Genomic DNA, 12,379 nt, shown 5'->3' with positions numbered 1-12,379 from the left:
AAACCAAGAAATTGGTTTTAACCCACAGCGCCACCCACGTCCACCATAGGCAATTCATATTGTAACTCTCAGTTTTTAGAAGGGAATAAGTCCCTCTTAGGGACGCGGGTGGCGCTGTGGGTAAAACCTCAGCGCCTTGGACTTGCCGATCGCATGGTCGGCGGTTCGAATCCCCGTGGCGGGGTGTGCTCCCGTTGCTCGGTCCCAGCGCCTGCCAACCTAGCAGTTCGAAAGCACCCCCGGGTGCAAGTAGATAAATAGGGACCGCTTACTAGCGGGAAGGTAAACGGCGTTTCCGTGTGCTGCGCTGGTGCCGGTTCGCCAGAGCAGCTTCGTCATGCTAGCCACGTGACCCGGAAATGTCTGCGGACAGCGCTGGCTCCCGGCCTCTAGAGTGAGATGAGCGCACAACCCTGTTGTGAGTCTGTCAAGACTGGCCGTATGGGCAGGGGTACCTTTACCTTTACCTTTTAAGTCCCTCTTGCCTTCACCGAATAACCACGGCCCCCATTTCTAAATCATGCACTGAGCTTCCGAATGTTATAGGGATGCCAGGGACATCTTAACATGCCCATATGGCTGAGTTGTATGGGGTTACCTGTCTCCTATGTACAAAGTCCTGTTGAACGTCAACATTCGTTGGATCCTGAGGCGCTCTGCACCGCCATCTTGGCTGGAAAACCGACCCATCCCGTTGCCCACGAAGACCGGGTAATGCTTCACATCTGCGGGAAAGCGAGAGAAGGTCAAGGGGAAGTTGGAGAAGTTTATTTACGTTTATGTGTTCGCGCGTGTCAGAGCTGCTACCAGGTCCCAGCTCACATAGGACCACGCCACACAGCGTCCACTTTAAAAGAGTCTTTATTGAGTTACAGGTTTCATTTCCGAACTGCAGCGTGCAGCTCTACACCTTCTGCTCTAGGTCGGCGAAGACCCGTCTGAGTCCCCGCCTCTTGCACACCAGCTTAATACCCTAGCCTTGCTCCACCTCCTTCGCCTCTCCCTACGTCTCTGGGTCCTTCTGCCCCCCTGGGCCTCCTCCCTTCTACTCTCCTCTGACGCTGACCCCCCTGATCCTTCTGCCTCCTTGCGGCGGGCTTTAGGACCTGGCTCACTCTCCGGGCTGCTTACTGCTCCAGCTTCCGCTGCATTTGAACTTGGCGCGCGCGCCCAACTCTCTACTTTCCTCTTAACCGTTGCCTCGCTCTCTGAGGAGGGCGTGACCACCCCTGACTCGTGCCCTCCCTCCTGCTGACAGCCTCCGGAACCCGATGCCTGGCTACCTTCCTCCCTGCTGCTCTCAGTCTTGAGCGTGGGTCCCGACTTCCAGCTGCTGCCGCCCTCAGTTATGAGCGTGGGTCCCGACTTCCAGCTGCTGCTCTCTGAATCTCCTCTGTTCCCTTCCTCCTGGGGTGTCCCCCCGGATCCCCCCCTTGCTCTGCTCACTGGGGCTCCCTTTTGGGAGTCCTCTGACTCACTGCTTAGGCTTGGAGATCTCGGGTCGTCATCATCACTCATTCTCCCTTCGGCTTCCTCCCCCTCGCTCTCTGTTTCCACCCTTCTCTGCGTCTCTGCTTCTGAACCCCTGACATCCATCCCCCCCTCGAAGCCCCCCCTTCCCCCCTCCCCGCTGTCAGGTGTGGGTGCTGGGCGCTCCATCATCATGGGAGGGAATGCTGGATACAGGTCGCTCCCCGTGGGTGGCCGCCAACTGAAGACCTCCGAGTCTTCCCCCTCGCGGTCGTCGACGTTGACTTGTTGCTCTTCCATCTCTGTACCGCCGTGCTCGAACCCGAGGTCCTCCCCGAACACGTCCATGTCAGTCTCTGCGTCGGTCGCTCGACCTGGCATCTCCAGCCACTTCCTGCGCCATCGCTCCTCTGGTCGATCGTCCCACCAATACGAGTTGCCTGATGCCGAACCTGCCGGTGAACCTTCTGGGGAACGGGTGCTCCGTGCGGGTTCCCCTTCTGAGTCGAATCCATGGAACGTGCTGGAAGAAAGTGTGGGTGTGAACAACCCGTCGTCGAAGAAGCTCGCTGGCATGGGTTTGTGTGGGAAGAGGGCATGAAACTCGTCCTTGAGCAGGGGTTCCTCCAAAGCGTAGTCTGGTACCCAGCTATTGGCGCTGGCCCGGGTGCCCTCTCTGGCTAAGAGGTATTCGACTCCCTCTTCCCCCCATCTGGAGTCCAAAATCTCCGTGACCTCGTTGATGTGGTCCTGGTGCTTCACCTCCCGCGTCTCCGTCCGTTCCCGGAGCGGACTTGGCGCCGTCCCTGGCTCCTGGAACCTGTGAGGTGCTTTGTAGGGAGTGAGCACCGACCTGTGGAACACCGGATGCATTCTGGAACCCTCCGGCAGCGCCAGTCGGAAGGCTACCGGGTTGATCTGCGCTTCGACTTGGTACGGACCGATCTGCTTGTGCCCCAACTTCTTCTTGGCAAGCGACCTGGTCGGCACTGCGTGGGCTGCCAACCAGACCCAGTCTCCCACTTGGATCACTTCGCCAACCCGCCTGTGCTTGTCAGCTTGCACCTTGTAGGCGTGCTTAGCTAGCTCCAGCTGCCGTCTGAGTTGATCGTGGACCGCCTGCAGCTCTGACGCGAACGCGTCCGCCGTCTGTGGTTCTCCTTCCCCCACTCTCTCCAGTCCCGGGAAGGTTCTGGGATTCCTCCCATTGTTGGCAAAGAACGGCGTCACTCCTGTGGACACGTGCTTCGTGTTGTTGTAAGCGAACTCGGCTAGCGGCAGGTAATCCACCCACGTCGCAGGCTGTTGATTGGCATAGCATCTCAGGTACTGCTGCATGATGGCATTGACCCTCTCTGCTTGCCCGTTGGTCTGCGGGTGTCTTGCTGATGCCAGATTGACCTTGACATTTAGAAAACCCATCAGCTTCTGCCAGAAAGACGAGATGAACTGGCGTCCGCGGTCGGACAGGATAGACCGTGGCAGGCCATGCACTTTGAACACGTGATCTATGAACAGTTTGGCGGTTTGTTCCGCCGTGGCCACCTTCGCACACGGAATGAAATGTGCCATCTTGGTGAACAAGTCCACCACCACTAGCACAGCTGTCTTGCCTCTCGAGCTGGGTAAATCCGTCACAAAGTCCAGGGCCACCCTCTCCCACGGTTCAAACGGTGTTTGCAGCGGTTCTAACAGTCCCGCCGGTGGTCTGTGTACCGGCTTGGCCCTCTGGCAGGTGTCGCACCTCGCGACGTAGTCCGCGACCTCTCCTCTCAGCCTGGGCCACCAGAAGTCTCTCGCGACTAATTCCATCGTTTTCTCTGTGCCAAAGTGACCGGCCGTGGGTGCGTCGTGCAACTGTTGCAGTACCTTGGCGCGAAGGTCGTCTCCTGGTACATAGACAGCCCCTTTGCGTAGGAGCAAGCCGTCCCGCACCTGGAACTCGTCCGTGGTAGCCGTGCCTCTGAGCAGTTCCGCCATCTTGTCTTGCGCGAATGAGTCGTCCCGCAATGCACGTCGCACCGCATCCAGGTCTACTGTAGCTGAGGCACACGCCCACGCCGTCGGTGCGAAGATGTGCATGGCCGCCGCTGGCGTCACCTCTTCTAGGTATTGCGGTTTTCGGGACAGTGCATCCGCCATGATGTTGGTGTCGCCTGGGACGTACTCTATTCGGAAATTGAAGTCAGCAAAGAACTCCGCCCAACGTATCTGCCTCTGGTTCAGGAACTGAGCCGTGCGCCAGTGCTCCAGATTCTTGTGGTCCGTGCAGACCTGCACCGTGTGCTTGGCGCCGATTAGGAAGTGCCTCCACGCCTTGAAAGCTGCATGAATGGCCAGCAACTCCCTGTCCCAGATGGTGTAGTTCTGCTCCGACTTGCTGAGCTTTCTGGAGTAGAACGCTCCCGGCCGCCACACCCCCTGCGGGTCTCGCTGCAGCAGGACAGCTCCCACGGCTCTGTCTGACGCGTCTGTCTCTACCCTCAACGGCTTACTGGGGTCGATATGCAGCAGTTGCTTCTCCGATGCGAAGAGATGCTTGAGCGCTTGAAAGGACTGTTCCGCCTGCTCCGTCCAGATGAATTTCTTTTTTTTGGAGCTGAGCGTGTCCGTAATTGCTGCCGTCTGCATCGCGAACCCCTTGATAAACTTGCGATAGAAGTTGGCGAAGCCGACAAACCGCTGGACCTCCTTCCGGTTGCGCGGGCTTTTCCAATCCAATACCGCACGAACCTTGGTGCTGTCCATGGCTATCCCCTTGTCCGACAACTTGTATCCCAGGAAATCCACCTCCGTCGTGTCGAACTGGCACTTCTCCAGCTTGGCGTACAGTCTATGTTGTTGCAACCTGCTGAGCACCTCCCTCACGTCTCGGTCGTGAGCTTGCTGCGAGTCAGAGAAAATCAGGATGTCATCCAGGAAGCAGACGCATGTCTTGTAGAGGAGTCCCTCCAACACGTGATGCATAAAAGCTTGAAAACAGTGAGAGCCATTTTGTAATCCAAAGGGCATAACTCTGTATTCGTAGGTGCCCAGCGGTGTGAACATGGCCGTCTTCCACTCATCGCCCTCCCGCATGCGGATGAGATTGTACGCCCCTCGCAGGTCCAACTTGGTGAACACGCGTCCCTTGCGCACCGTCGCGAGGAGGTCGTCAATCCTGGGCATGGGGTAATCAGACGGTTTGGTCATCTGGTTCAAAAGGCGGTAGTCCACAACTAGTCTTTTTTGGGGCGTGTCTTTCTTTTTCACGAAGAAAACGGGACTGCCCCCCACTGCCTTGGACTCTCTGATGAAGCCACGCTCCAGATTATGCTCGATGAACTGTTTGAGTTCCTGCATTTCATCTTCAGACATGGAGTATAGCCGCCCCTTCGGCAGCGTCGCCCCCGGTAGGAGGTCAATCCTGCAGTCATATGGCCGGTGAGGGGGTAGCTTGTCCGCCTCCTTCTCGCAGAAGACCTCCAAAAAGCTCGCGTATTTGTGGGGGACCGCTTGCAACGTTCCCAACTGCAGTTGTGATTCCTCCTCCTCTCCCTCCCGTCGGGGCAGGATGCAGTGTTCTGCGCAATAAGAGGAGCCGAAGATCAGTTGTCTCTGGTACCAAGCCAGTGTCGGACTGTGCCTGTCCAGCCAACTCATGCCCAACACAATGGGCGTGTCCGACAGTTGGGTGACATTAAAACTGATGACTTCCCTGTGGTTGCCAAGGCGCATCACCATCGGTGGCGTCTGCTTCACCACCTGCCCCCCTAGCAACTCTCTGCCATCCACTGTGACGACTTGCAGGGGCAGAGTGGCAGGCAATAGCTGTATAGCGTGCTGCTCCACAAAGCTCTGCGCTATAAAGTCTGCGTTGCTTCCAGAATCCACAGAAAGCGGCACTTCGATAGTGACGCCGTCGGGTAGCTGGAGAGATGCTGTGAGCTGCACTACTGGTTTGGGTGGGAGGGGATCCGTGGGTTGCAAGATTGCTGGGGACTGCTTCACAGATGCGTCTGGCTGGGCCCCAGTGCCTCCGTCTCCAGCCAGACATCGTCGTTTCCCTGCTGTGGTTCTCCTTGCTGCGTTGCTGCAGTCACCATTGCTGAGGCTGCAGTGTGCTTGTGGAGCCTCCGGGGACACTCCTTCGCCAAATGGCCTGGATCCTCGCAGATGTAACACTTCCTGTTCCCTCTAGGAGGCTTCGCTTTCACTGCTGCCGGTGCTAGGGCTCTGGCTGCTGACTGAGCCCTTGCACCTCCAACCTCCATCGGTTCCCCTCCCCCTCCTGGCGGAGGTGTGGATTGCGCACGCGCTGCTTCCCTCGGAACGAAAGAGAAACTTCTCGCTGCTTCGCGCCCTCCACGTCCTTCATCTCTGCACCATGGACGTTCTTCCAGCCTCACCCCCACAGTCAGCGCCCTTTGGACCACCTCCTGCGTGCTTCGGGGCCTCTCCCCCCTTGCAATTTCATCCTTAACCGCAGAACTTAGACCCTCCCAGAAGAGGTCTCTGACAGGGGGCGAATCCCGATCCCATTCTAAAGCACTGACCAGCGCAAAAAATCGGGCGTGATACTGCCGGACGCTCGCCCTCCCTTGTTTTAGTCCATGAATCTCCCGTCTGGCAAGATCCACATCAATAGTAGACAAAAAACACGCATCCATCGCTTTGATAAAGGCATCTGCATTCTGAAGCGCCGGATCTTTATCCCTCCACAAATTGCGCAGCCAGGCTTTGGCATCCCCATGCAAATGGGACAATATGAACCCCACCTTCTCTTCCTCATCTCTAAAGTCTTTTGCCAGCAGTTGCAGTGCGCACATTACGTCTGCTCTAAAATTAGGGTACTGTTGCAAAGTCCCATCGAAGTGAGCCACAAGCCCTCCTGCTCTCCGTGCCAATCCCACTCCCTCCGGTCTGGGTCCCGGTTGCCCTTGCTTAACAAGCATTTCAAACCTGGCGTGTAGGTCTCTGTAGGCGGCTGTAGTCTCCTCCTCCCGTTTCTTGGAAGCCAATACCTCTGAGGACAACTGGGTCACTGCCTCTTGCAGCGCGGAGATCCTCTGTTCTTCCGTCATCTTGCTAACCTTTGTGAGCTCGCTTACAGACACCCCTCTTCCTCCCCTAGCGGCTTCTGCTCCCGCTGCGAGGTTTCAGGTTTCTGAAGCTTTGAAGAGACGGGTCTTACTGTCAGAGCTGCTACCAGGTCCCAGCTCACATAGGACCACGCCACACAGCGTCCACTTTAAAAGAGTCTTTATTGAGTTACAGGTTTCATTTCCGAACTGCAGCGTGCAGCTCTACACCTTCTGCTCTAGGTCGGCGAAGACCCGTCTGAGTCCCCGCCTCTTGCACACCAGCTTAATACCCTAGCCTTGCTCCACCTCCTTCGCCTCTCCCTACGTCTCTGGGTCCTTCTGCCCCCCTGGGCCTCCTCCCTTCTACTCTCCTCTGACGCTGACCCCCCTGATCCTTCTGCCTCCTTGCGGCGGGCTTTAGGACCTGGCTCACTCTCCGGGCTGCTTACTGCTCCAGCTTCCGCTGCATTTGAACTTGGCGCGCGCGCCCAACTCTCTACTTTCCTCTTAACCGTTGCCTCGCTCTCTGAGGAGGGCGTGACCACCCCTGACTCGTGCCCTCCCTCCTGCTGACAGCCTCCGGAACCCGATGCCTGGCTACCTTCCTCCCTGCTGCTCTCAGTCTTGAGCGTGGGTCCCGACTTCCAGCTGCTGCCGCCCTCAGTTATGAGCGTGGGTCCCGACTTCCAGCTGCTGCTCTCTGAATCTCCTCTGTTCCCTTCCTCCTGGGGTGTCCCCCCGGATCCCCCCCTTGCTCTGCTCACTGGGGCTCCCTTTTGGGAGTCCTCTGACTCACTGCTTAGGCTTGGAGATCTCGGGTCGTCATCATCACTCATTCTCCCTTCGGCTTCCTCCCCCTCGCTCTCTGTTTCCACCCTTCTCTGCGTCTCTGCTTCTGAACCCCTGACAGCGCGTTTGAAGATTGCTCTTCCAGTGGAAACCGGGTCCATAGCCACACCATGCAGCCGAAGCACATTCGGTGCATGTGGCTTCCCTCAAAGGATTCTGGGAGCTGTAGCATGCACCCTCACAGAGCTGTAGTAGTCGCCAACCTTAACATGCGACAGTTCCCAGGATTCCTTTGGGGGAAGTCATGGGCTTTAAATGTATGGTGCAGATACCTCCTAGTAATGTGTACAGATTTTAGAGACCAGGGTCAGTAGATAAATAAGAATAATAATAGCAAATTTTTATTTGTACCCCACCCTTCCCGGTTCAAAAACCGGGCTCAGGGCGGCTAACAACAAATTTAAAGCACTTAACTATAAAAGAAGCATAAAAACATGAATAACAATAACATTCAAAAATCAATTAGATAATCCCCAGGGCTAGCTGGCTGAATTGGTCCTACTTGGGCCAGCGAGGAGGCCAGGGGAGAATGAGCTGTGGGGTCTCAGAGCGGGTGATCTTCATAAAAGGGGAGGGAAGAGAAGGGAAATAAAAGATCAGGCTGAATTCAAATTAAAGGCCAGGCGGAATAGCTCTGTCTTACAGGCCCTGTGGAAGGAAGTTAAATCCTGCAGGGCCCTGATCTCCTGGGAGAAAGCATTCCACCAGATCGGAGCCACCACTGAGAAGGCCCTGGCCCTGGTGGAGGATAGCCAATCAGCCAAATGACCCTAATATAGGTCCTCTGCGGGGCAGACCAGGAGAGAGCAGGCATAGGCAAACTCGGCCCTCCAGATGTTTTGGGAGTACAACTCCCATCATCCCTGACCACTGGTCCTGTTAGCTAGGGATGATGGGAGTTGTAGTCCCAAAACAGCCGGAGGACCGAGTTTGCCTACGGCTGGAATAGACCCATTGGAATTAACAGACCTCTGAGAAGGACTCACATTGAATGAAACCCACTGTCTACCTCATAAAAACAAAAGCTGTCGGAATAATTTTAAGAAGTGCCTTTCAGAACAGGCACCTTCACCGACACAAAGGAGGCCCCATCTCTCATCTATGATACAAATAGAATAGAATGGAATGGAACATTAGAGTTGCAAGGGACACATCAGACTCATCTAGTCCAACCCCCTAGAATGCTCAAGCACACGACAGACGGACCGCATGTGGAGTGCTGTGTGCAATTCTGGCCACCTGACCCCAAAAAAGGACATCGAAGATTGAAAAGCGTTCAGAAAAGGGCCAGCGTAATTATCACAGGGTTGGAGCAACTCCTCTAGGGAGAAAAGGTGCAAAATTTGGGAGTTTTCGTTCAGTGAAAAGGTGAGTAAGTTTACAAAATTATGCCGGGCATGTAGAAAGTGGAAAGAGAAAAAGAATTTCTCCCTCTCTCATAACACTAGACTGTCTCGCCAGAGTGGTGCATGCTCTGGTTATCTCCCGCTTGGACTACTGCAATGCGCTCTACGTGGGGCTACCTTTGAAGGCGGCTTGGAAACTACAATTAATCCAGAAGGCAGCAGCTAGACTGGGGACTGGGAGCAGCTGCCGAGACCACATAACACTGGTCCTGAAAGACCTACATTGGAACCCAGTACGTTTCTGAGCACAATTCAAAGTGTTGGTGCTGACCTTGAAAGCCCTAAATGGCCTCGGCCCAGGATACCTGAAGGAGCATCTCCACCCCCATCATCCAGCCCGGACATGGAGGTCCAGCTCTGAGGACCTTCTGGCAGTTCCCTCATTGCGAGAAGTGAGGTTACAGGGAACCAGGCAGAGGGCCTTCTCGGTGGTGGCACCAGCCCTGTGGAATGCCCTCCCATCAGATGTCAAGGAAATAAACAACTGACTGACTTTTAGAAGACATCTGAAGGCAGCCCTGTTTAGGGAAGTTTTTAATGTTTGATCTTTTATCGTGTTTTTAATACTCTGTTGGGAGCTGCTCAGAGTGACTGGGGAGGTACGGCCAGATGAGAGGTGTCTAGGTGAAAAATAAAACTGCACACATTGTTTGGGGAACAAGGAAGTCCCTCCGACCACTGACCATAACAGGTTGAGAGCTGGGCTTCCATGACTTCTTTGATGGGCCCCACAGATTCCCCAACCCTTGGCGAGAATGAAAAATAATGTTTTGGGGGGTGGCAGAGGGAATTAGGCTAGCCCCCCCCTTTTGAAGAAGCACCAGCCCAGCTCCATCCTCCTCCGGCCACATCCTGTCCCAGCCTCACTTACAGTCATCAAGGGCCACACTGATGGGGCCAGGTTCTTCGGGGAAGAGTGCATGAGTTTCCCCCTCCAGTAGGAAAAGCAGGACGAGCGGCAGACAGGCGGGCCTCATCGTCTCCTCTCGGAGCACGCCTCACACCTGCAAGGGTTCAAGATGACAGAATAATGTTAAGCCGTTAGCTGTGTGTGTTGTGGTCCGTGTCGGTAACAACCGGTGGCGCACTGAGCCCCGATAAAACGCATGGGAGGCAGGGGGGCAGAAACAGAGGACCAGAGGGATAGCATGACCAAGGGAGGGAGGGAGATGGTAGCTCAAAGGCGGGAAAAGGGGTTCATTGTTCTCTCATCCTCCAGGAATTTCCCCCACACATCTGGATCTTGCACAAATGCTCCCCAAACCAGCTCAGGTAAAGGTAAAGGGACCCCTGACCATTAGGTCCAGTCACGGACGACTCTGGGGTTGCGGCGCTCATCTCACTTTACTGGCCGAGGGAGCCGGCGTACAGCTTCCGGGTCATGTGGCCAGCAGGATTAAGCCGCTTCTGGCGAACCAGAGCAGTGCACGGAAACGCCGTTTACCTTCCCGCTGGAGTGGTGCCTATTTATCTACTTGTAGTTTGACGTGCTTTCGAACTGCTAGGTTGGCAGGAGCAGGGACCGAGCAACGGGAGCTCACCCCGTCATTGCGGGGATTCGAACCGCCGACCTTCTGATTGGCAAGCCCTAGGCTCTGTGGTTTAACGCACAGCGCCACCCGCGTCCAAGGTACGACAGTAGTTCCTTTCAAAAATGAACTTCCCAAGGTCTGGCTGAAGCAAGGCATCTCACCCAAATTAATCCAGTTTTGCTTTGAGAGCTCCCTCCCCTCACTCAAATGTCTCTGCTAGAAACGAAAGGAAAAGGAAGCCCCAGAGGAAGTTCTGAATACCATATTTTTCACTCTATAAGACGCACCAGACCACAAGACGCAGTTTTTGGAGGAGGAAAACAAGAAAAAAAATTCTGAATCTCAGAAGCCAGAACAGCAAGAGGGATCGCTGTGCAGTGAAAGCAGCGATCCCTCTTGCTGTTCTGGCTTCTGGGATAGCTGCGCAGCCTGCATTCGCTCCATAAGACGCACACACATTTCCCCTTACTTTTTAGGAGGGAAAAAGTGAGTCTTATAGAGCAAAAAATACGGAGTTCTACTCTGGATCAAAATGGTGCGCTGCAGCAGCTGTTTTTTCAGAATTACAAGGTGTGATGGGATGGGGCAGAGGGTGGTTAGCTCGCCTGTGAAAAAGAGGATTAGGGAGAACATTTGCACATCGGTTTCCGACAGACAGATGCACGCGCCAGTTGTTGAGAGCCAACAGGTTGGTCAGCTGTCTGTGTCTTAAGACAAGAAGCTCTTTTGATTCCCTCCTCCTGATCTCTCACTGACCAGATAATCCCAAATGACAGGACCTGCCCCCTTCCCCCAGCTTCGTGTTTCAGCCCCACAAAACTGATACTCCCATGTTCCAAGGGAGCCCAGTTACTCCCCACAAGTAAAGCATGTTTTAGAATCAAAGAATCGTGGACCCCAAAGGCCTTGCAGGAATCGCAGCTCAATTTAAGAAGCATTTAACACGCAAGGAGGTAGTGAATCCAGCAGCTTTGGTTTCTTTTAGTTTCTTTTTTTAAAAAACACACACGCTTTTTATTGAGTTTTTCACAAACAAAAATAAAACAGTCTTTTACAGTCATCATTTTATGTCATCTTATTTACTCTGCGTATATTCACGCCCAGACTTCCTTCCTTCCCTGCTTCGGTTTTCTTAATATATGTCTTCTCTTGCAGGTTCTTATTCACCTTCTATACACTTCACAGGATTTATGTTAACCCTGCTACAGTTTTTAAACTTCTACAGTTAATTCTTATGTATGCAACAAATTTTCCCCACTCTTCTTCAAACTTCATCCCTTTTTGGTCTCGAATTTTATAAGTCATTTTAGCTAATTCTGCACACTCAAAAAATTCAGCCTGCCATTCCATTACCGTTGAGGTCTCCTGTAATTTCCACTTTTGAGCCACAAGGATCCTAGTTGCTGCTGCAGCATATTGGAATAATTTATGATCCTCCTTTTTTACTTCCTCCCCTATTATCCCTAATAAAAAAGCCTCCGTTTTTTGGGGGGAATGTATACTTTTTCGGGAATGTTTCTTTTAGTTTCTTATTCCCCCCTCCAAAGTTTAGTTCTCTTTCATTTGGAGAGAACACGCTTTTGCAAAGCTATTTCTCCTAATACGATGCACTTTTGCACGTGGTTTTCACCACAGACGCAGTTCCACGAACACTTTCCCCTGATGCACGCATTTCAATTCACCTTTCACCCCCCAGTCTTTGCATTTCGGTACACATGACTTGGCAGAACAGCACTACAAAATCTGTGTGGATTTCAAAGGGCGGGAAAGTGCAAATTTCAAAGGGTGGCTGTGTTTCATTTCCCATTATGGTTTCAGAAAGTATGAACTGGGTAGGTTCACCTTTGAAATTTATTGAATTTATTGAATTTGCCATCAGCTCACCATCACCATCTAGTGTCCCATTTGCATAATGCGCTTAAAAACACACTTAAAACATTATATTTGCAGCTGTGTAGCTGAGTCATTAATCCAGACAATGCAGAGGTGTTGTTGTTTTTATTGTAATTATTTCTATGAGAGGTGTGTGTGTGTACTATATATATATATATATATATAT

At 53.5% G+C, this 12,379-nt stretch overlaps 1 protein-coding gene across 4 annotated transcripts in view; it reads right to left on the bottom strand.

Annotated features, from left to right (window-relative positions):
• The window catches only part of SEMA6B (semaphorin 6B), a 162,905-nt gene that overhangs the window by 40,629 nt on the left and 109,897 nt on the right, over positions 1–12,379 (bottom strand). For 3 of the 4 annotated variants that reach the window (XM_082206313.1, XM_082206314.1, XM_082206315.1), the window contains exons 2-3: positions 9,660–9,792; positions 599–725 (exon numbers count right to left, since the gene is read on the bottom strand). In XM_082206313.1, the coding sequence (XP_082062439.1) occupies positions 599–725; positions 9,660–9,765 (233 nt within the window). In that variant the 5' untranslated portion in view covers positions 9,766–9,792. Of the gene's footprint in view, positions 1–598; positions 726–9,659; positions 9,793–12,379 lie in introns of those variants that run through there. The other variant, XM_082206316.1, reaches the window with a different exon arrangement.

Source organism: Podarcis vaucheri (assembly GCF_965113315.1).
Source record: "Podarcis vaucheri genome assembly, chromosome: 18".
Lineage (NCBI taxonomy): Eukaryota > Metazoa > Chordata > Lepidosauria > Squamata > Lacertidae > Podarcis > Podarcis vaucheri.
Note: the sequence above shows the minus strand (reverse complement) of the source record. Positions and strands in the feature narration are given on the sequence as shown.